The 22752-nt window shown below is 38.2% G+C and overlaps 2 protein-coding genes across 3 annotated transcripts in view; one reads left to right on the top strand and one right to left on the bottom strand.

Moving 5' to 3' along the window:
* The window catches only part of rab3gap1 (RAB3 GTPase activating protein subunit 1), a 103673-nt gene extending 99048 nt beyond the window's left edge, over positions 1-4625 (bottom strand). For both annotated transcript variants that reach the window (XM_036571108.1, XM_036571117.1), the window contains exons 1-5: positions 4575-4625; positions 4416-4471; positions 2397-2472; positions 945-1077; positions 778-856 (exon numbers count right to left, since the gene is read on the bottom strand). In XM_036571108.1, coding sequence (XP_036427001.1) covers positions 778-856; positions 945-1077; positions 2397-2472; positions 4416-4471; positions 4575-4592 — 362 coding nt within the window. In that variant the 5' untranslated portion in view covers positions 4593-4625. The remainder of the gene's footprint in view (positions 1-777; positions 857-944; positions 1078-2396; positions 2473-4415; positions 4472-4574) is intronic.
* A 3112-nt stretch (positions 4626-7737) lies between these two features.
* Positions 7738-21714, top strand: ubxn4 (UBX domain protein 4). The gene is made up of 13 exons (XM_036571095.1): positions 7738-7929; positions 10456-10558; positions 10646-10674; positions 11747-11865; positions 12752-12920; positions 13470-13602; positions 14150-14204; positions 14314-14478; positions 15873-16000; positions 17074-17176; positions 18329-18460; positions 20191-20417; positions 20967-21714. Exons 1-13 carry the CDS (start codon positions 7848-7850, stop codon positions 21103-21105), a joined length of 1584 nt encoding a protein of 527 aa, XP_036426988.1. The 5' UTR covers positions 7738-7847; the 3' UTR covers positions 21106-21714.
* Positions 21715-22752: the final 1038 nt, after the last annotated feature.

The following is a 22752-nucleotide window of genomic DNA, read 5'->3' as shown; positions in this document are numbered from 1 at the left end:
CACTGCTTCAAGTTTTTTTTTCCATTTATGGATAATGGCTCTCACTGTGGTTCACTGGAGTCCCAAAGCCTCAGCAATGGCTTTGTAAATATTTCCAGATGTCCAGGTAGATTTCAACAACTTTGTTTCACATCTGTATTTGAACCTCCTTTGTGTGGGTGTGGAGAGTGAAATTGAACCCAATAGTCAATTGGATTTGGTTAACTGGTTGATTTAGTAGCTAAGGGGCAATTACTTTTTCACATAGGGCCAGGTAGGGTTGAACAGCACTTTTTCCTTCAGTAAATGAAATCATCATTTAAAAACAGCATTTTGTGTTTACTTGGGTTAAATTTGTCTAATATTAAAAGTAGGTAGATAATCTAAAACATTCAAGTGTGACAAATATGTGAAAATGGCAGAAATTGAGAAGGCCTTTTCACAGCACCGTATCTAATCTAATCTTCTCAGAAATATCTCCTGAAAAATAAGTAACTTGCACTAAATGGTCTTTTTGACTGGAAATGAATGAAAGGTGGTCTCTGACTTTTGCACAGTACTCTAAAATGATTGTTTATGGGAATCAACACTATGCTACAGACACAGCAGATAGAGAGTAGGTTAAAAAAGTATTCCTGGAGTATTCCTTTAAAGAACTATCCACTGAATGGTTCTTTAAGGAACCAAAGGTGATCTTCCATTGTTCTGATCTAAAGAATCCTCTGGGCACCTTTATTTTTAAGAGTGTAGTGTGGACCTTTGATATTAGGCTAAACGGTTGAGTGCAGTTGTACCAACCATCTGACGAGGCAGTGTGCCCTGGGAGGAAAGTCATTGTTCATACACAGCAGGTCCTGCATGGCCAGAGGGAAGGCATCTGTAAAAGGATATGGTGTGATTTTAGAGCAGAGGAGGCAAAGCAGCAGAAATCTCCCCCACAGTGACCCAAAACCAGACAGCCATACCTTCTTCCCCATCCTCTTTTCCCTCGCTCTCTGCAGACTCCTGTTTGAGATAGTGGTGCGCGATAGAGAACTTGAAATCAGCAAAGTTGATCTCTCGGGACTTTTCCTCCCATGTGCCGCTGGTATATTCCCCCTTAGCCAGGAAAGAGGACAAAACAAACTGGGTTTACTCCCCATGTGTAAAATGGAGACTGACTCCAAAGGTTCTTAAATAAAGACAAATGGAACTAACGCACAGACTATATATGATGGGTTGCATTCCAAAATGCAGTATAAGCATTTATACCTTTTTGAAAAGTATATTAGCTGATGTATAATGGATAATAGAGAAATATAAATGTATTTAAGGTGGTATTAGTGGCATTAATCATAATATAGCCCTGATATTTCTTGTATTTGTAAAGCTCACTCCTAACAGTGTATATCATGAAAAACAAAGTACATAAACAATTGGAAAATTGGTTTATGACATATTTTGTTGCTTTTTTAAGTGAAAATACGTTAATACATTCTCTACACATACGTTAAAGCACATTTTAATGCTCACTGTTTATTTGCTGAATTTTAAACACTGGGATAAAAATTATTGGTGCAAAAGTTCTGGCACATTTTATATCTTATTTTTTATTTTCATTTTTAGTTTTTTTATATGTTAAACAATGCAAATTAATAAAAACTGTGAACTAAAATTTGCAGAAAAATGGCAGATTTAATAGTGTTCTCTGTAGAGGAGTGGTCCCCAACCCTGGTCCTGGAGAGCTTCCTTCCTGCACAGTTTATTTCCAATGTGTATCCAATAAGCTGCCCCACCCCTTAACTCTAATACATCTGATTTAGCCAGTGATGGACTAGGGAAGAGATTGATTAGCTGAAGCAGGTGTGGCAAACTGTGGTTGGAACTAGCCTCTGCAGGAAGGTAGCTCTCCAGGACCACGGTTGGAGACCACCACTGTAGAGGATGTGTTAACCTATTTTCACTTAGAAAATCAACAAAACATGGAATTTGACTGGTGGTGTTCAAGCCTTACCATACGACTGTGGTTTACAGTTCCAAATTGTCAAAATTCTTAAGTTAAAAAGCAAAAATGCATAAAGTCTTACATATTGTAGTGATGGTGGCAGACCTTCCCAGCATTCTTAGCAGTTTCTGTAAATTAGCTGTTATTTTTTCCTCTAGTTTCTCCCCAGAAAGGCTTTATAACTATTATGACATTAACTATGTAACAACACAGCATATTATATTGTAACGAATTGTACAGCAGTATACTGTAACTAGCATGTTAGCTTGTGGTTGGTGTGTTAGTTTGGGGCTAACAAGTTGACACTATAAAGCACAACTTTGTTTCAAATGCAATTTTATAAAATCGAAAGATCTAATAAACTGGAACTATAAACACATCAGTCAGGCTCTATTGAAAACACTACAATGCACTGTAATAAAAATGAAATTACCTTTTCAGGTGGTTTTCCAACATTGCTGCCAATCAGCTTCCAGTCATTTAGAACTTCTTCAACTCTGGAAACAAACCTATAAGAACAAAGTATACCAAGATATTTAACCCTTTAAACTCCATGACTTTTTATGTGGCCCACACTTCAATTCCTTGCTCTCAAAACTACAACCTAAAGATTAACTTTGCAATAGTCACTTGTTATATTTAATCCTATAATACCTAAATAATTAATAGAAGTTTCTGAATAATATAGTAGACACTGAATCATACAGTAGTAACTGACTAATTAATAGTAGTTAGTGAATATTTTATAGTGTAAACAAGTCCTTTATACTAGTTACTGATTACTTTATAATAGTTACTGACTACTTCATAATAGTTACTGAATACTTTACAGTAGTTACTGAATACTATATAGTAGTTACTGAAGAATTTTGTACTAGTTACCAAACAATTTATAGCAGTTAGTGAATACTTAACAGCAGTTACTGGAGAATTTACCATGGTTACCAAGTACTTTACAGTGGTTACTGAATACTTTATTATAGTTACTTAAATACTTTATAGTAGTTACTAATTTAATAGTAGTTAGCAAATAATCCATTGTAGTTACTGAATAATTCATAGTAGTTACTGAATACTTTATTGTGGTGACAAAATACTTACTAAATACTTCATTACAGTTACTGAATACTTTATAGTAGTCACTGAATACTTTATAACACTTACTGAATAAGTCTTAAGGTTAAGATATGAATAACAGCCCTGCAGTCGACGAAGTAAACAGTGACTACATCAACACTTTCCGTCTCAGAAGATGTTACTTAGGATCCCCAGTTATTGAGAAACTTGTCAGACACAAATTTATGAGAAGTGTTTCTCCTCTGCACATAACAGAAGACATATCATTCTCTGCACACAGCATTGCGTGTTTCTGAAAACACAGTGAAAACATGTTTTTTTCAGCATCACTGCATCTTGTAATTATTCAGGGAAACATCCTAAAGATTTTTTTTTTTTTCAAAATTTCTGAATAATTCAGTCCATGAGATGTAAACAGTTTCATTCAGAGTGGTTTGATGTGAAATGGTTCACTGTGAAGAAACTAGATTTCTTTACAGTGGTGGTGATAGGAACCAGGGGTCACCATGTCTACAACACAAATATAGCCATTTTATTTACTATCCAAAACCACCAGTGAACCTACACGTCTTCTGAGCTTTTATATGTACTGTTGATGATAGTAAAATAGTAGACAATCTGAAAAAATACGTTTTCTTTGGAGACTTTTCTGCCTTACGACACCCTGCATGTATCCCTCCACCAAAATAAACGGATTAAAATACATTTAAAGCTGAAACTTCAGCACAAAACTATCATAAAACAATCTGTCAGACATCAGGCAGCACAACTTTTATGTAGTAACTTTCTGTGAGGGAGCTTTTAGAGGATTCCTGTCCTCTAAAAGGGTTTCTATCCTCATCTCACACCAAACCACTCTGAATAACTTTGTTTACGTCTCAATCTCTGAATAAAACAGACATTTAAAACAGACACCTCCCCTGTAAATGCGGCTTTAGTGGCCAACCATCAGAAAACAAAGGTAGAAGTTGCAGTTAGCTAGAGCTGCTAGCCTATTTAACCGAGGCCGTTACGTTAGCTAGAACACTAACATTGGTTCCTACACCCAAGTAGTGCACTGTATGTCCGAGGGGGATTCATAGGAGTTGTGGAGAGCCAACCTCAAAAAACAACCCAAATCTGTGAGCTGTCTAATCCACGTTTACTGTGTAAAACCTTTGCGGATGATACTCTGTCCAGGGTAAACATACGAGGCTGAAATCGACTTCCTACTCGCCAGCTTCTTGTTCGAATTTCCCGTTCCACCTTAAATGGCAAATGCTGCCGCAGTTATTACTATAACGCCTGTGGCACGACACTGTAACTGCTGCACCATTTAAGGTGGAACGGGAGAATTCGAATAAGCAGCTGACTTCAGCTGGGTGGTAAACGTTACCTCTCCCATTCGGACGCGGTGGTGAAGTCCGTAATCTCAAACACCTCCGACTCGGGCTACAAACAACAACAGATAAGACGGTTAGAGTGTCACAGGCCACCACAACGTGTAAAGCCTTGTTTTGTTTCTTTATATTTGTACTGGTTAAGTCAGACTCACATCACTGTCGGCCGCCATCACGCTCTCTGTTTATTTTTTCCTTTCCGCAACGCATGCTGGGAAATGTGGTCCGTAGAGGTAGAGGCCTGCACCATCACGCAGCCTTTTTCTTTTACAGGAGCATTACACAGTTTTTGTTTTTAATTTTCTGCCTTATTCATATAGTTGAGATGTACATAGTAAGCATGTAGACATGTACATGTCTCTACAATATTAATGGATGGAATGTGTTTATTGAGCCATTCAGATATGGAAAAATTTGACACATCATAATATTTTGATATGCCGCAGTATATCTTATGACTGTCATACCACCCAACTCCAGTCAAGTAGCCCTCACTAAGAAAAGGAAATAGACAAAAAAGAAGAAAATTTGCACTAAAACTGTACAACTCAGATGTGGAGTAAGGACTTATCGACTAATGAGTCTAAATTTGTGTTTGGGACCAACTTCTAAGACTGAACTTTGGAGGTGTGGTTGTAGACTTCTTTGAAAAACTGAAAGTGAGTCTTCTGAACAGAATGAAAGCTGTAATAAAGGTAAAGATTGGACACACTACATACTGAAGATATGATGCTATACTTAGTTGTTGAGGCTTCTGTGTAATTTCTCATTAAATAACTTGTACTTAATAGCTGCTTTGACTGGAAATTAAATGAAACACTGGACTCTTCTGCACCGTAGATGTCTGACCAGCTACATTTAGGGTAAGGAGAAAATCTGTACACTTTATTTCTTGCTTGAACATGTATGCCTCTGGGGTTTATATGTATGACACACATCCACGTCGGGGACAAGCCATCAACAGGTGAAATAAAAACGGAAAGAGGAGGGAGGTGAGGGTGATAAACGAGAGAGCTGAGGGATGTAAACAGACGAGGGCATAAAACAAGGACAGAGCTCTGTGGAATACAAAATGATGTCCGCTCAGCGTCCAGGCCGTCAATCTTCCAGACCTGATCTACTTCAGGACAAACACAAACAGTGCTGGTCTATTCTGCGGTGCAGCTGTGATCATAGCATGTTTGCATTTGGTCAGTTGTGCTGTAGAAGCCAAGCACAGCAATGCATTTAAAGCAGTTTTCTACAATAATTCTGCCACTCTCAGTGTTCTCCTCTCACAGTGATCTCAGCATCCAGGCCTGAGAAATACTTCATTTCTGTTATTACATTCATGACTGTAAAACACAAAAACTGAAATACTGTTACAACTGTTACAAAAATACTATCAATTAAATATGTTCATACATATGAACAATTAATGGGGAATTCCACTGATTTGATCAAAATTTCTGCTAAATACTGTGCTTCAGACGTAAACAGTCATTCAGAGTGGTTTGATGTGAAATGGGTTATTGCAGACTCAGATTTCTTTACAGTGGTGGTGATAGGAACCAGGGGTCACCATGTAAATATAGCCTTTGTATTTACTATCCAAAACCGCCAGTGAACCAACACGTGTCTTCTGAGTTTTTTTATGGATGCTGATAATGATAAAGTAGTGATAAATCTCCAAAAATAACGACTTTTTCGGGACTATGTTGCCTCACAACACCCTCAACACCATGAATGGATTTTAAGAAAACATGTTTTAGACTAATATTTTATGTGAAAACTATTGTAAAACAGTGTCTCAGACATCAGGCAGTACATTCATAACCATTTCATGGAATAACCTTCTGTGAGGGAGCTTTTAGAGGCGGACGTCTGGTTCCTTCACTGTTCCATGCACCCTAGAAGATGTTGGGTTCCTGTCAGTGTTCGAGATTTTGGGGGGTCTCCCTGTCTACCACTACCCCCTTGTTAAGGGGCTTGACCTACTTTTTGTGGCTGCTTTGGGGCAATGTTTATTCTAAAAAATAACACAATTAATATACATGAATTGAACTCATATTTTTAATGATTTAATTACTAATTATTCTACACTTTAATAACATAGTGAACTTTTTATATGTATATTTAATGCAGACTAAAGTTTGTCATGATGTTAACGTACATTATTGTAATCAGGTCAGATGTTGGATGCTTCAGCACCAGCACCAGCCCATCTCTCCAGTGAAGTCTTCAACCTGTAATTGTTAGTTTTTCACATTGTTGCTTTGTAATTACAGCTTTGAAAGTACATGATTAAGCTTCTTGATATTGTTTCAACTGCAGTCTGAAACAATTAATCAAACAGTTAATGTCTTCTAAGGTGCTCTTACGTTCATCATGAATCAATTTCCTCCTTAGAAGAATTCAGCATTTCCGCATTATTATTGTAAGTAACACAGGCTGCCAGCCAACATAGCCTGGCATGTGTATCCAAAAGGCAGTGAAGGGTTCTCAGGATCAGTCTTCAAATCCTCCACAAGGACAAAGTAACATTCACATTTTCAGAGTGGATTGTAATACCAAAGAGGATTGAAGCTCAGGTTAAGTAAACCAGGCATGCCTTTGGAATGTGGGTTTGAGGAGGTATTTGAATATTAGACACGGACAACAACATCCTAAAAAAAGTATTTGTGAGTATAAAACACAAACACACACACACACACACACACACACACACACACACACACACACACACACACACACACACACTTATGTTTCTCTTTTCCTACATTTCTGGCAGCTGTATGTCAAAAAATTTGATTTACTACGTCTCAACATTTATTAGCATTTCAACTTCGACCTCAAAGCAATTACATATATTCTCAAAAAGTATTTGAAAAAAGATTTATATTTTCAAAAATTTGATTTAGTGTCTCAGAATAATGTTGTTATCCCAAAGTAAACATTTGTTTGAAATATATGTTATAGTATGTTGAAAGTTCATTTTCATAACTCAAATCTCAAGAAAATAAGACGCATTTTTTGACAAGTTATCATTTTGAGAAAACCTTTTTTTTTCAAGATACTGTGTGAATTTCTTATTTTGAGATACCAAGTCGAATTGTTGAGTAAATAAGTCAATATTTTGATATTCTAAGTTTTTTATTTACTCTTGCCATGACATAGAACATTTTTCCCCTCTACGTGAGGTTAAAATCCCATTAAGAAAATAATAAAATAAATTAATACATTTAAAACATTTGAAAAAAACAATCCGATTCAAATAAATATCTTTTTCAACGTCATTCTCCGTGACGACTACAAGTCCCACTATGCCTTGCTCCCCGCTGTTACGCCACTTCCGTGATGATTCTGAAGGTTCTCACTGCCCTGACAGCATCGATGCGATTAAAGAACTGACACGCAGAAAAGTGTTGGAAACAGATAAAACAGAGATCATGCGCTGGTTCGAGGGCTCAGTTCCAGCAGCCATCGCCGCCTCCAAACAGCTGAACTCTGTTTTCGTCGTCGTCATTACAGGTAAAGGACAATAAATGATCCGTAAAGCGAGCTAACAGTTAGCGTTAAAGGCCTGTTTTGCAAATAAACCGAGTCAGAGAGGAAACCCCGTTACACAACAGCCAGCTTTCAGCCGCGATTTGCTCTCAAAAGTTAATTCAAAATGTTGACTTGGATTTATTTCACTGTTTAAGTTGTTCAAAAACGCGATGAATTGGACGAGGCTGAAGATTCATCAGCTTCTTTTTTGAATTTTCCCGTTCCACCTTAAATGGTGCAGTAGATACATTCTGGCGCCTGAGGCAGCTATCAGCTAGCTACAGAGTGACAGCTGTGCTGTTTAGTGTCATTCGTGAAATACCTTAAATGGTGCAACCTGAGGCGCTTGAATGTAACTGCTACATCATTTAAGGTGGAACGGGAAAATTCGATCAAGAAGCTGGCGAATTTGTACGTAGTTGGCTAACAGTAGCGCTAGCGCTCAGTTAGCTAATCTGCTTAGCCAGGTGTACTTCTGTAATGGTAACGTTAACTGGCAGGTTAAAGTGATGAAAGTGGTTAAGATGTAATTCACTCTCTAAATAGCTCCCATTTCCAGCAATGACAGCAGTACATAGGTCATTCCGTAGCGAGTTAGCTAGATACCAGTGTCAGGAATGACATGGAACAGCAAAGGCTGTCATTCTGTAACTAGTTTCGGTTTTCAGGAATGTCTCTAAAAAACACAGCTGTCATTCTGTAGCTAGCTGCCAACTTCAGGAATGACTCCAAACAGCACAGCAGTAATTCTGTAGCTAGCTGCCAGTTTCAGGAATGACTCTAGAAAGCACATCGGTCACTCTGTAACTAGCTGCCAGTTTCAGGAATGACTCTAGAAAGCATAGCTGTCATTCTGTTGCTAGCTGCCAATTTCAGGAATGACTCCAGAAAGCATAGCTGTCATTCTGTTGCTAGCTGCCAATTTCAGGAATGACTCCAGAAAGCACAGCTGTCATTCTGTAGCTAGCTACCAATTTCAGGAATGACACCAAAATGCACAGCTGTCATTCTGTAGCTAGCTGCCAGTTTCAGGAATGACTCTAGAAAGCACAACTGTCACTCTGTAACTAGCTGCCAGTTTCAGGAATGACTCTAGAAAGCACAGCTATCACTCTGTAGCTAGCTGACGGTTTCAGGATTGACTCTAGAAAGCACAGCTGTCACTCTGTAACTAGCTGCCAGTTTCAGGAATGACTCTAGAAAGCACAGCTGTCACTCTGTAGCTAGCTGCCAGTTTCAGGATGACTCTAGAAAGCACAGCTGTCACTCTGTAACTAGCTGCCAGTTTCAGGAATGATTCTAGAAAACACAGCTGTCATTCTGTAGCTAGCTGACGGTTTCAGGAATGGCTCCAGAAAGCACAGCTGTCATTTTGTAGCTAGCTGCCAGTTTCAGGAGCAACTCCAAACAGCACATCTGTCATTCTGTAGCTAGCTTGCAATTACAGGAATGACTCCAAACAGCACAACTGTCATTCTGTTGCTAGCTGCCAATTTCTGGAATGACAAGCAACAGCCATATGTAACACTTCCATCTCCTAATATTTTTTTAGAAAATGTTAGGAAAATGCTTGCTGTCACCTAGACTAGCTATGTATAAACATGCTAAGTCATTGTTATTTTCACAAGTTGACCAGCTGTTCAAAACAGTCTGTCCATGATCAGCAGATGATATATTTCCTGAAAACAGCAATAGAATAGCTGTCTGTAGAATGACATCTAAACAAGTCACATCACACTTTCGTTAATATGTCAGGTCAGCTTTTAAAGCCATCCAACTGTTCAAGTCTTTGTAGCTGACCATGTTAGCATATGAAGATATACCATGTGATTATACAGCTGCTGTGCGTTTTTGGAAATGGTAGCTAGTTACAGAATGACACCTGAACTAGATTCACTATATGTCCAAAGGTGTCCAGACAGCTCTTCTATTTAGTGAATTAATGCACTTTAAGGTGCATCTTTTGTATAAGTTCTATAGAAGAGTATTGCCAGTAGAACGGAGGTCACCATGCTCAATGCCAAGTGTCAGCTAGAGGGGCATAAACCTCTCTAGCATTGGGCTGTGGAGCAGTGGAACTGCATTCTCTGGAACAGTGGCGCTCCATCCAATACCTTTGGGATCCAGAACAAATCATCCAACATCAGTACCTGACCTCACTAATGCTCCTGAGTCTGAATGCAATCAAATTCTCACAGCAGTGTTCCAACATCTAGCGTGAAGCCTTCCCGGAAGAGTAGAGATCGTTATTGGTTGTGTTAATACCCGGCATTTCAGAAGAAATGTTCGAAGAGCAGGTGTCAACACTTTTGGACATACAGTTCTCCTCATATGTCACTGACTTCGCAAGTTGTAATTTGATGTTTAGCTAGAAAATGATTAGAACAACTGACCGTCTTGCGAAATCTGCGATGACCTGACCAGGGTATGACCTAATGTTTATCTCCAGGACGTTGGCAGTTTCTTGGCAATGGTTGTTAACAAGTACTGTCTCTTTACTCACTCTAGGAGACGATGAGCAGTCCAAACAGATGCTGTCCAGTTGGGAGGATGACCGCATAGCAGAGCTCACGAACAATTGCTGTGTTGCAATTAAAGTAGATGCTAAAAGGTGGGTAACTGGGCACACACAACCTGCCTGTGAACATAACAGCATTGGCTTATTCTATATTAAATGAAATCTGTTTTTGTTTTGCAGTGAGACGTGCGTCCAGTTTTCACAGATATGTATCCTTTGTGACGCTCTCTTTGATGAGTGGCTTCTGGTATTTTCTATGTATTTTTATCAGTTGATATACTTTGCTTAAAAAGGATAAAATGGAAAACCTAATAGTTGTACAGTTGTAAACATGCGAGTGTGATTTTCTCGATTAAAGACTAGGAAAACCCTCTTCTGATTATATATATTGAAGTTTTTTTTAAAAGGCTATACCTGCTTTGGATGGATTTTTGAGGGCATATTTAAAATATTTACCTATTTGTTATGTTGTGAGGGGGCAAGTGAATATAGCTATAATTGCTGCTATAAAGCCATATATCTTATTGCAGCTGTATAACTGTAGTAGCTGTCTTCAAATCATCATTAAGATGGATAGAACGGATTACTCAAACAACAAAAATCACTTGTCATATGAGGAGGATAACAAGCTAAAAGCTAAAGTTAACAAGTCAGCTGACACATTGATTCATTACCTCAGTTTGGTTTCTTTTCTCAGACTAAAAGGGGGAAAAAAACGTCAACCTGTTCAACAGCCAATGTAAATGTAGCCTTAATGCTAACTTCAGTGTCAGAATTTGACACCACAAGGATTCCTAATGGTTGTATGATGTGTTTGCTTGCATTCTGGGTATTGTAGTCAGAGAACACTGATGAATTAAAAAAAAACATGAAAGTGATGGTGATTTCTTTCAAACTTTGAGGCTAAAACATATGATGCTGCGCTACTGGATGCTGCATAACACAACAAATAGCATATTAAACTCTAGTTTTAGGCCGAAATGCCTGTTTAAAAAAGGAGGGCTATGCTGTCTATAGTATTCCAAGTTTGGTGCAGTTTTGCTGTTTATTCAAAGTGGTGGATTTTTAATTTTTTTGGCAGAGCTTTAATGAACCTGATACATAGTTACCAAATGTTCCCTCTTTCTTCGCAGTAATTGTCAGTAACATTGTCTAACAGCACCATTCTCAGTTGGCATGCCTGCAGGTGTTAAATGTCTGAGTAAGTGAAAGAGAAAGCTAAAGTAATGTACTTGTGCTTGTAAACATGTTTATTGTTCCCTTAATGTTGGTTCCGTGTAGATCCGGTGGTGTGCATTCCATCCAGTTTTTTCATAGGTGAGAATGGCATTCCCCTGGAGGTCATCGCTGGCGGCGTCTCTGCAGAGGAGCTTACAAAGAGGATAAACAAGGTCAAACAGGTAAAGCAGAGGCTGCTGCCAGAGCAGAGAAAGACTATTAACAACAGATGTCTTTCAGCCTTAGAACTGGATATGTGATCAAGTTGAGAGCAACCTTGAAACACTTTGCCTTGATTTTGTTTGTTGGTTCCACAGGAGCCCTGAAGTGACTAATGCTCACAGATTCGCTATTTTTAGTACATTGATTTTGAGGCAGATATGACAGCTAGCATAACAAGCTCACCATAACTGGTGTAATGACGTTACATGAATTCATATTGCATATTGATTTAGGATTTTCTAACTTGAGATAAGATGCAGTAAGACAGTATTTGTTTTTGTAATATGTATTTATGAAACATATTATCCTGGCCTTGTCAGACTTTAACTTAGGACAGGAAGTTTCTGTCATACGGCCACAGGTTAATTATCTCACACTGTATGTTCGTATGGACTTATATTTGTATCATGCAAATATCTTCTGCTATTATTGATCTTCTCAGCATTGATATCAGAGTGATTCAAATGTGCCTATACTGCGTTTACATGTTGCTTTTGGGGAGAAAATAACATTTCGTACATCATAGTGGTACACTGCTGTTGGTGGCATGCAGCCATGGAACCAATGGTGACAGCATTACTGGCAAAAAATGGATGATTATCAGAGGACGGCTTAAGCAGAGTCAATTGTGTATTTAACGTGGAAAAAGTCAGGAGAAAGAAAGTACTGTTTTAATTTCTGTTGTATAACACTGTTTGGCCAAAATTCACTTCCTATTATGTTCGCAAGACACCCAAAATGTTTTCAATGTTGAAAACTTGCTACAACAGCCCAATTATTTTGACCAAAATAACTTATGTTTATTAGATTACATGAATATCAGTCCCTTTTTCTTGTGCTGTGTAGATGCACTCTCAGCAGATGGGCAGTGGGGCCCAGGCCAATGCAGAGAGAGACATGCAAACAGAGGGTTCCTGTGCAGCCCCGGATGCAGCTCCCTCTGCTTCTGAAAGCCATTCTGTAAACAGCCCAGCCATCGCAACAGAGAATACCTCCACTGTTGCTACATCTAAAGGTGAGAGATACTCTCCAGCCATAATAACTGGACATTTCATAACTGGATAAAATTTTACTTGAATGTAGAGGTGGGTAGTATAACAATATTTTATCATTATCTTAATACATTATGTCAAAATATGCTTTTCTGTGCATATCATGGATATCGTCATGATACGGGCACTTGCTTTATACTGCACAGATTTGTTAAACATTGATACAAACAGAATAACATGTAGACTAGAGGTTTTTTTTTTGTATATGAAATGGCAAATTTCCATAGTTCTGAAAACTTTATTATATATATAAAATTGTATATATATACATTTTTTGTATGTTTAACAATTTAGGTACCCAGAACTGTGGAGTGAACATTTGTTGAAGTCATGCAAATTTTCTTACTTTGCATGTTTCGGGTCATGGTTTCAGTTTGTCCAAGGCGGTGATGTGTGTCTTCCCACCAAGTTTTATGTTGCTTATGAAATCTTTGCATGCTTTTGGTTGAAGATCTACCAAATCACCCTGATTACTTTTGTGTGACTAATAATTTTTTTTGTTGTTCTCCTAGAATCTCTGTCCATGCCTGTGGATGAAGGAGGGGCTTCAGGTCATGCGACTCCAGGTGAGGATAGAAGCCTGTCATCAGATGACACATCACAGGCCTCTCAAGCAGAGGAACCCTTGGACGCCAAGGTTGAGAGGTAAATGTTTGTTTAGATATAGCTGTTTGTACTTACTGTTAGATTCTATGTTTTTGGACTTATTCAGACTTTTAAATACTTCTTAGAGTATTTTATTTAGATATTTGGTCTCATCAACCGTATGGAAATCTGCCATTTGTCCATACATCACAACTCCTTGTCTGCACTTTTGGTTTTCAAGACCAGTGGTTTTCAACCTGTGGGCCTTGGCCCCCCAGTGGGCCTCAGTGGAATTGCTATGGGGCTGTTGGTTGTCAGTTTTTGTTAATTTTTTAAAATTCTTTACAATATCTAGTCATTTTAAATATGACAGATATTATTGTTGTCACAATTATTTCTCATGTTTGGCATTTCAGTGTAATTTAGTTGCCTCAGACTATCTTGGAATTCACCACCACCATCACGTTATCCAAAATAATTACCTAGTACTTTGAAGGTTCTCACAGGTACCTGAGGTACCTAGAACTGAAAAATACTGTCAAAGAAAGCATAACTATTAAAGTGAAGTCATTATCGATAAGGTTTGTTTTTTGTGTTTTCTTCATAGGTTAACAAAGAAACTGGAGGAGAGACGGGAACAGAAAAAGAAGGGTGAAGAAGAGGTAAGGTTTAGGATTAGGATTAGTTAACCTAAAACTGTATTTGCCAGGATATTTACTGATTGTCCTTCCATGAGATTTTGCATTGATGATCATTAATTTTGGTGTACAGAACGAGATAAAGAAGGAGATTGAGCGGCGAAAGCTGGGGAAGGAGATGTTGGACTTCAAACGGAAGCAGGAGGAGGAGAAGACCAAGCGCATACTGGAAGAGCGGAACAGGGAAAAGGCTGAGGAGAAAGCAGCCAGGGAGAGGGTCAAGCAGCAGATTGCTCAGGTGAGCCATCTCAACCTTTACACTTCATCTTACACTTCGTTTTCACACTTGTCTTGAATACTTGAGTCCGCACCTAGGACCAATTCTGGGCTCGTTTGGGGAGGGGCTCATTATCAGTGCTTTGCTTTCACACACAAGAATTCCATCTGAACTGTGAATCGATGGCACAATTCCATTTGTCACATTTCTGCATGTAGGTTTGCAAAATGGTAGACACCAGCCTCATCCGTTTCCTTGGATGCAAACACTCAAGCAGCAAAGAACAACAGTTCACAACAGTTTTTTCCCCACCAGCACAAAACTTCAAAAGGATGTATTGCGATAAGTTGAAGCACGGGAGTGGATAGCTTGCAAATGCAGTAGACTGCATGGGAGTTCACTGAAAGCTAACGCCAGACCACCGATTTCAGGAAAACCAAAGATGGGTTCTTTGGACCGCTGCCAGGCTTAAAAACAGCTTTCACACTTAACCAAACGTATCAAACTCGCAAAGCAAGCGATCCTGGGTTTGGAACAAGGCTCTAGTGTGAAAACACTTTTGAAGAGCCCATAACAAGGAAGGCATTTTTTGCTGTTTTCATATAAACAAGCTTATTAATGCATTAAACAGTGTTGCATATGGTCCACTCGCCTGTCGGTGTGGTCCATATATGGAAACAAACCTGCAAAAAAGTTGTCACAACCATGAATGCATATAAGTGCCTACAGCAGTTCAGCCCACCTGTTAAATTCTGAAGCATCAAGAGAAGAGAAGTTGGAAAATGATAAAGATGCATTATAACTGTTTTTTGGCTCAGAAAACCACAAAACATGTATAAAAAAAACAAGAATTTTATCTAAATTTATGATATTGCATTGTAATGCATACTAATCTGCAGAATTATTATTTTATATTATTATTATAGTAGTATTATAATAGCTATTGTGTCCACAGTACACATTTACAGGCCACAGGGCCTGTCACCATTATTACATAATTGGCTGATTGCGGTTATTTAAGCTGGCAGCAATTATAGCTGTTAGCATTCACAACCATATGTTGCAGATGCATGTAGATAAAGACAAAAGCAGTTGTATGTATCAGCATCTATGAAACATAGCAGCTAATTAACCAGTTGGACCATTTTATGCATATACTTTAATAGTCACATACAAAATAAAGCAAACTGTTAATCACAATCATTTATATGGCTATTAATCATCAGCTAAAATGTCATGATTGTGACAGACCCACTACTAAGTAGTCTATGGATTACCTGTTGCTACTCCTGGATACAACCTCTAGTTTTCTTATTAAATAAGACTTATTAATACATTATCTGTAGTTACTAAATGAACATATCTTGCTCAACTGAACCTAGACTGAGTGTGTGATGCTGTTTTTTGTCCCACAGGACCGTGCAGACCGGGCAGCTCGCTATGCTAAGAACAAGGAGGAGGCTGAGGCAGCCAGAATAGCAGCATTACAAGCCAGACAGGCAGAGCAGGAGATGAAGAAAGAGGCCACAGAGAGAGAGAGAAGGTTCTCTATTTTAAATCTCATGCGATCTTTGCATTGTATTTGTGGCATCTGTATTTGTGTATATTTGATATTTAGCTTCTCACCTTTTACATTTCAGGTGTTCTGCTGGGTGAAAGAGGTCATATCCTACATTCTTGTATTCTATATTTTTCCAGAATTACTTTTTTCCAGCTCCATGACATTTGTGTATCAATTTTACATGATTGTTTTCTAGTCACTCTTAATGTGATGGATGATTTTTCTTACTTTGCCTTTAAGATTGAATGCTGTAAGCTGAATAGCTGAGACATGTCAGTCTGTTGTTTTTTTCTGACATCAGAGAAACAAAGATTTTAAAACAGGCTTTGAAACCTAGTTTCCATATATAGACAGAGGAGAGAATGGCAGGCTTTGCCTACATCAAACTACAACCAACTAAACTATTACCAAAATGCGAGGAAAATTCAGTTTCCTTTATATGAGCTCTTTTAATTGGAAATTCAGTTTAAAGATAAATTTTTTTAACCTTGATCTCTTTGATTGGGGTTTCTTGCAGAAATAAAGGTTGATCAAAGGTCGAAGTGACTTGTGCTCAGTAATGCAGTTTCTATAACTTATGTGTGAATTTTTTTTCAAGTGTTGTGTGTACCTCCCAGCATTTATCAATAATTCAAGATATTTTGTCTGTTTGAGCTGTTTTGTGAATCATTTAAATAGTTTCTAGATGGAGTTTAAAATCAAGCCAGAATAGACTGTAATAATTTAGTGGAAAGCGCAATATTAAATAATGATTTTTCAAAATTGCAAGAGTGTGTCACAATTACATTAATTTGTAGTGTTACATTTGCCCTGAAAATGCCATTTGAAAAGAGTACTTTTGATTGTCTGTGCTGTTTTGATGTTTTGTTTGTATGTATGTGACCATTCATTTGTTTTCTATTCTTTTATTCTTTTATTCTAATACAATTAGGCCTCATGTGTCTGCAGGCGTGCACATATCTGTAATGACCACTTTGTCATTGCTGATGCATCTGTTGTTTGCAGCATGATTGTGACTTATTCGTTCACACGCTGTTTTTTTTCATTCTTTCCAGTGCTGTCGCCAGAATACAGTTCCGCCTGCCCGATGGTTCCTCCTTGACCAATCAGTTCCCCTCAGAGACACGGCTGCAGGAGGCCAGGCAGTTTGCTGCTCAGGTGAGTTTCCACACAGGTGATTCTGCATGCTTTCCAATGGTGAATGGTTCATGGAAACACGATCATTCTGAGCCCTTAGACTTGGCACTGCTTATCACTGGCTTATCATGAACTGAACTGTGTACTCCCAGCTGTTCAATAACAGGCCACCACCCTCAAAGCTTTTAGAAAGACCTGCCAATTGAAAGTGTTATTAGTCTCTTCTAAGCCTGGTAATTGATTATTTTTGTATTCATTTTGATGTTTGGCATGGTAATGGTCTAGCTTTGCCATTGGCACACATTAATACAGGGAATGGTGTAAAATGGCATAAACTATAAACAAGTTTGGGTGACCACCAGCTGATTTCACCAAACAGATGTATCTGGTAACTGTCTGGGCTGGGCCTGTACTATAATGAGCATGTTTGATTGACATATCTTTGTCCAAGACTCCACATCTACAAAACTACCAGACAGAAGTTCTAACATCTCATACGTGTACATGGGTGATGACAGAATTATCATCCTCATCTTTCTTTTACTAGGCTATGTAGCTTTGATAAAATGTACATTATGCAGACAGGTATGTGGCAGAGATACAGAACATCAGCGTTGTGATTTGTGAGGGACAAGCTTTAGCAACCTTTACCCAAGATTGCCGCTGCCAATTTTATGTTGAAAGAGAGAAAGTCTGGCCAAGTACATAGAAACATAGGAAGTTACCAATTATTTATATGTTTATAGTGCATACTGTGTACCGACAAGACCAACATCGATCTAATTAGTAAGCAATCATGGATTCAGGTTCCCTTTAAGAAATTGTAGTCCAGACTGCTTACTCATTATCTCATATTTACCCTTGGCTTATTGCACAAACTGCAGTACGGAGGCCTGCACAGTCTTGCACAACAGCAGGCAAGGCTCCCAAACAAAAATAAACATTCCTGTCCTACAGCCAGCATGACTGAGTTTGCACTAAGGGAGGCCTGGAAATTTTGCCAAAGAAGATCTAAAAGCATCAAATAAAACTAGAGATCAGTGTGGTGGTGACCTGAGATTATTATTTTGCTTTTTGATTTCTTTTTCATATAAGCTCCATCTTCCTGGTTAGTTTCCTTAGTTAATAGCACATCTTCTGATCACTCTGCAAAATAATGTCTTCTCTACACAGGAGGTGGGCAACAGGTATGGCCACTTCTCTCTGGCTACCATGTTCCCCAGGCGAGAGTTTACAGCAGAAGATCTGGGGAAGACTCTTCTGGAGCTGGAGCTAGCCCCAAGCGCCTCCATCGTCCTGCTGCCGGTAAGCCAGTCACTCCAAAGCTGCTGGTTCATTTTTGTTGATTCACTAAAGATGTAGTTTGTGTAACAATTTATGACCTTTATGCTGAGTTGGCAGTTTATTAGCCTAGTAGTGACTAGTAGTCACTTGCCATTTTAACTGGTACCATTTAGAGGCACTTTGTAGTTGTTCCTTATGGGGTTGCATGACTTTCAAGAACAGCTGGTATTCAACTAGATGACTAGTCATCTTTTAGCATTTTTCAGGGTGATCTGCATAGCAGAATCATTTTTAGACCTCCTAATGTAGCCTATATTGTTTACTAAAATGACCAAGAATATGGAAATCGTGCCTCTTGTCTATCCTGGTTCCGTACATTAGTTTTTATCAGTCTCTGATGGGAAATCAACTTTTGTTTATGAAGCTACATTCTAGCTAATCACCAGTAGGAAGCAGTTGCAGCTCTGTATTTCAGGAAAACACTGAGCATTTCATAGAATGATGTAGTTGCCGAATTTTAAAAAAGCTCAGAATGCCCACTCTAATGAAGTACTGTGGACTTTGTGTTTCTGAACTCTTCTCGTGCACTTTTTTTCCTTTTTAACTATTTCACTAAATTAAGGTACTTTCTTGATAGCTGCCCATAGCGCAAACTAGTGGATATATTAGTTGTCTAGTCTCAACAGCGTCAGGCCGTAAATCTCATTTGTCAGTCCACCTCTTCTCTGAGACCTATCTCATCCCAGAGTCCAGGAAATGATGTCACATTGAAGTCACATGATTAAAAATGAAATTCAGCATGGCGGACTGCACAATGTTAGAAACTATACTGCAAGCAAAAATAGTTGTAAAGTAAATAAACTAAATATTTTTGCAAAACAACTTTCTTTCTCGTATTTTTGATTCCATTCTGTAGTATATTTAGACGTACACCAAACTTAAGTCACAAATATATATTCATGGAATTTTAATATCAGTATGGTTGATTAGCGAACTGGCTGCCCAGCTAATATTACCGAGGCCATTCTCAGAACCTCCATCAGGCTTGACTGGGGTTCAGACAATGTTTATGTTTTTTATAAAACATTTAGTGACTAAGAAAACCAGCTAGCTGTTTTGATCGCTAGCAACTTACATTTTATCAGTCGTATACTTTTAAGGCATCTGTTTGTCAACAAAATCATGTGTTTGTTTACTTACTGTATTTACGAATAACATGCTGGTTTAAGTGTTTTAATAACAACACTATAAAATCGCTCCTTTTAAAAACGAATTACACAATAAAGAACAGGGTAAAATATAATTAAAGCAAGCATTTAGTTTTTTATACAAAAAAATGCAGAATGAAATATCTTGGGCTCTATTTGCCCACGCCAGGACACTAGATGGCAATAATAAGCGTCACCTCCTCTCTGGGGCCTCAGATAGGTACCACAGGAGAGGTAAGCCTCAGGAATGAGATCTGCATACAGACCCTTCTCTCTAGTCTATGCAAAGCACTACTTATTGACTAGCTCATCTGAGGCTATGTACATATTGTTAGCCACCCTCTACCCTGTCCATTAGTGGGAAGACATCAACATAAGACCACGGCTAATGAGAGGTTTTTTTTTTGTTTGTTTTTTGTTTTTTTTTTCAGAATTTATTAGAGGATCCCTTTATCTGATGCAGTGGGTTTAAACATATGATGTTCATAAAGTAAATCTCTAAGAGAAGATATCTTAACAATCTTGTCCTCGTTGTCCCTATAGCAATCAGGCAGGCCGACTAACACCGTAGTCCAGTCTTCTGGCGGGGGTGGAATCTGGGCACTGCTGGGGACCATCTTGTACCCCCTGCTGGCTGTGTGGAGGTTCCTCAGTGGGTTCTTCTTCAGCAGCCCTCCACCTGGGGCAGCAGCGGCAGCAGCAGCAGCCTCCCGCACTCAGCAACGCTCATCAAACTCCTACAACTCAGCATCCACTGGAGAACCAAAGAGGTGGGTTGCAGACATGTCGAATTATAATCTGTGTTGACTTGCCAACCTTCACACATTTTGCATAGGAGCTGTATATTGAGGTATGAGTTAGCGAGTTATCATTCAAAATATGCCAGAAAAGCATTCTTAGCCAATTGAGACATGATTATCAAATTAGGTCACTGAACAATAATTTAAGCTGGTTCTTAAATACCTGAACACTGTCTCTACATGAGTCTTTCCATCAGGTTTGATAGGTCTGTATTTGAAGTCCTCAATACGGATGGACTTGCTTTAGGAATGGCTACAAAGAACCGTTGTATGCAAGTGTTTGGTAGCTATGGTCAACAAAAAGAATAACAAATATAAAATGAATTATGCATAAATAAAGCAAAAGGGGCTTATGTATGATGTACTGTGCTGAGGTCAGGACAGCAGACTGAAACTTGTTTTGACCATGCTTAATCTTTTCTGTATTGCTGCATTAAAGCTCAGTATGATTAGCCTGTACCCCTTCATTGCAAATTAGTAGAGACAGACCACAAATGTAAATTTGTTTTTGTATTTCAGAGAAACGGTCCGCAAAAGGGTCTTAGAGAAGCGTCCAGAAGACTTCAAAAAAGACGGCAAAATCTACCGGCTAAGAACTCAAGAGGACAGCGAAGATGACAACAACACGTGGAACGGCAACTCCACTCAGCAGATGTAGTGCAATAACGCTAGTCTCTCTCTTTCTCTCTCTCTCTCTCTTTTGCCCAGTCATCTCCTCTGTCTCTCTCTGACCCAGGTTGACTTTGAGTGCGCATCTTAATGGTGGATTATGCTGAATTAGGGCTATGATTTTCATTTCACCCATCTCTCTCTCCCCTTTCTCTACAAGTGAACCCTTTTTTTGCATGGGTAGATAAAATCAAGCTAATCTCTTGCGTCAGTTTGAATGGAGGTCCCGTCTGTGTGCAGACTACTTGATTTAGCTTTCAGAGTACAGTTGGAGATGACTTCTTGTCTTGAAGTCTAAAAAAATAAAAATAAAAAAAAACTTGACCTGCGCTCTAAACTCAAGGCTTGTTGCTGCAAGGACCTTCTGGCTTTTTATTTAACTGTATCCTGTATGACGTCAAAAAAAAAAGTTTCCAGTAAAGAAAAAAGTGTGAAGGGTTTCGGTGCATGGGGACCCAGCAACCAGTGTGTTTTATATGGATGCTTGGACCCCTTGGCATGACCTGCCTTGGCAATAGAATGTTTCTACTAGTTGACCATGGAAGTCAGTTTACCACTGTCATTTAACAAAAGAATAAAGATGTTTTTCAATTACTTTTGAACTGCCTTACTTTTTTACTGTTCTAGATACACTTAAAATGTGTTTTTAGATATATATATTTTTTACGTTATAAATGTCAAACACTTGGCAGATTGTGTCTCTGACAAAGAAATTACTTAGAACAGAGATCATGAATTTTTATGGTTGATTCCATTTTCATTTGGCTAATTTTTCTGTAAAGAATCAGAATTCACAATAGGCAACGAACATAAAACATTATTAATTTACTTTTTACCAAAGCACAAAGGCCAAATGACCACACTAATATGAAATGTAGTCCTAGCAGATTCACACATGTATTTTCAAGTCCAAGCACTTTTCTAGTAGGGGTCCGTTTTTGGCTTCACATGTGATGTAGAACAGGGAAAAGCACAAATGCAGGTATATTTGCAGTAAATGGTGTGCATGTGAAGTAAACTGCCTAAAACTGTAGTAAACATTACCTACAAAAGAATGTAATTTTGTTTAAGCACTAGCTTAGCGAAGAGCTAACAAGCTAACAGGCCCCTCCATTGGGATTCACATATAGGCTTTAAATTGAAATATTGCCTGAAGGATTCATGCTAATACTGCGACATACTAAATAATGGCTATGTTACATGTAAAAGCTTAAAATGTATAACATTTAAAACTAACATTAGTAATATGCCTAGTGTGGGTGAAGCACCATTAGCTTGGTGTAAACATAAAAATACAGTTGAATGCACCAGCGAGAATTAGCATCATGCTACAGAACATAAGAGCTGCTTACAGATTGTATTTAATAAATGTTGCTTTTTAATAAAATGTTCATGGTGAAATGCAAAAAGTTTTGCATAAATGACACAATATAGTTTGTGAAAATAATAATTAAAAATTCTAGTATTTGAATATCAGTTAAATAGTGTAGTTAAACAGAATACTGTTGGATTTTATCCAAATACCTTTTTTTTGAAAAGCTGTTTTACAAAGAAAAGGAGACCGTGGCAAATGTTTATTAATTTTTAATGGAAGGTAAGTGTTTTAAGTTATATACAGTGTAGCTTATCAATATAG

This window comes from Colossoma macropomum, unplaced genomic scaffold (genome assembly GCF_904425465.1).
Source record: "Colossoma macropomum unplaced genomic scaffold, Colossoma_macropomum, whole genome shotgun sequence".
NCBI classification, from domain to species: Eukaryota; Metazoa; Chordata; class Actinopteri; order Characiformes; family Serrasalmidae; genus Colossoma; species Colossoma macropomum.
This window is presented reverse-complemented; position numbering and strand designations above follow the sequence as displayed.

Excerpts from the sequence above, each read along its gene's own strand:
- ubxn4 (XM_036571095.1), top strand. The coding sequence starts at position 7,848 with ATGCGCTGGTTCGAGGGCTCAGTTCCAGCAGCCATCGCCGCCTCCAAA. Across the intron at positions 10,559-10,645 it reads ATTAAAGTAGATGCTAAAAG|TGAGACGTGCGTCCAGTTTT; the intron begins GTGGGTAACTGG and ends TTTGTTTTGCAG. Across the intron at positions 18,461-20,190 it reads CCTCCATCGTCCTGCTGCCG|CAATCAGGCAGGCCGACTAA; the intron begins GTAAGCCAGTCA and ends TTGTCCCTATAG.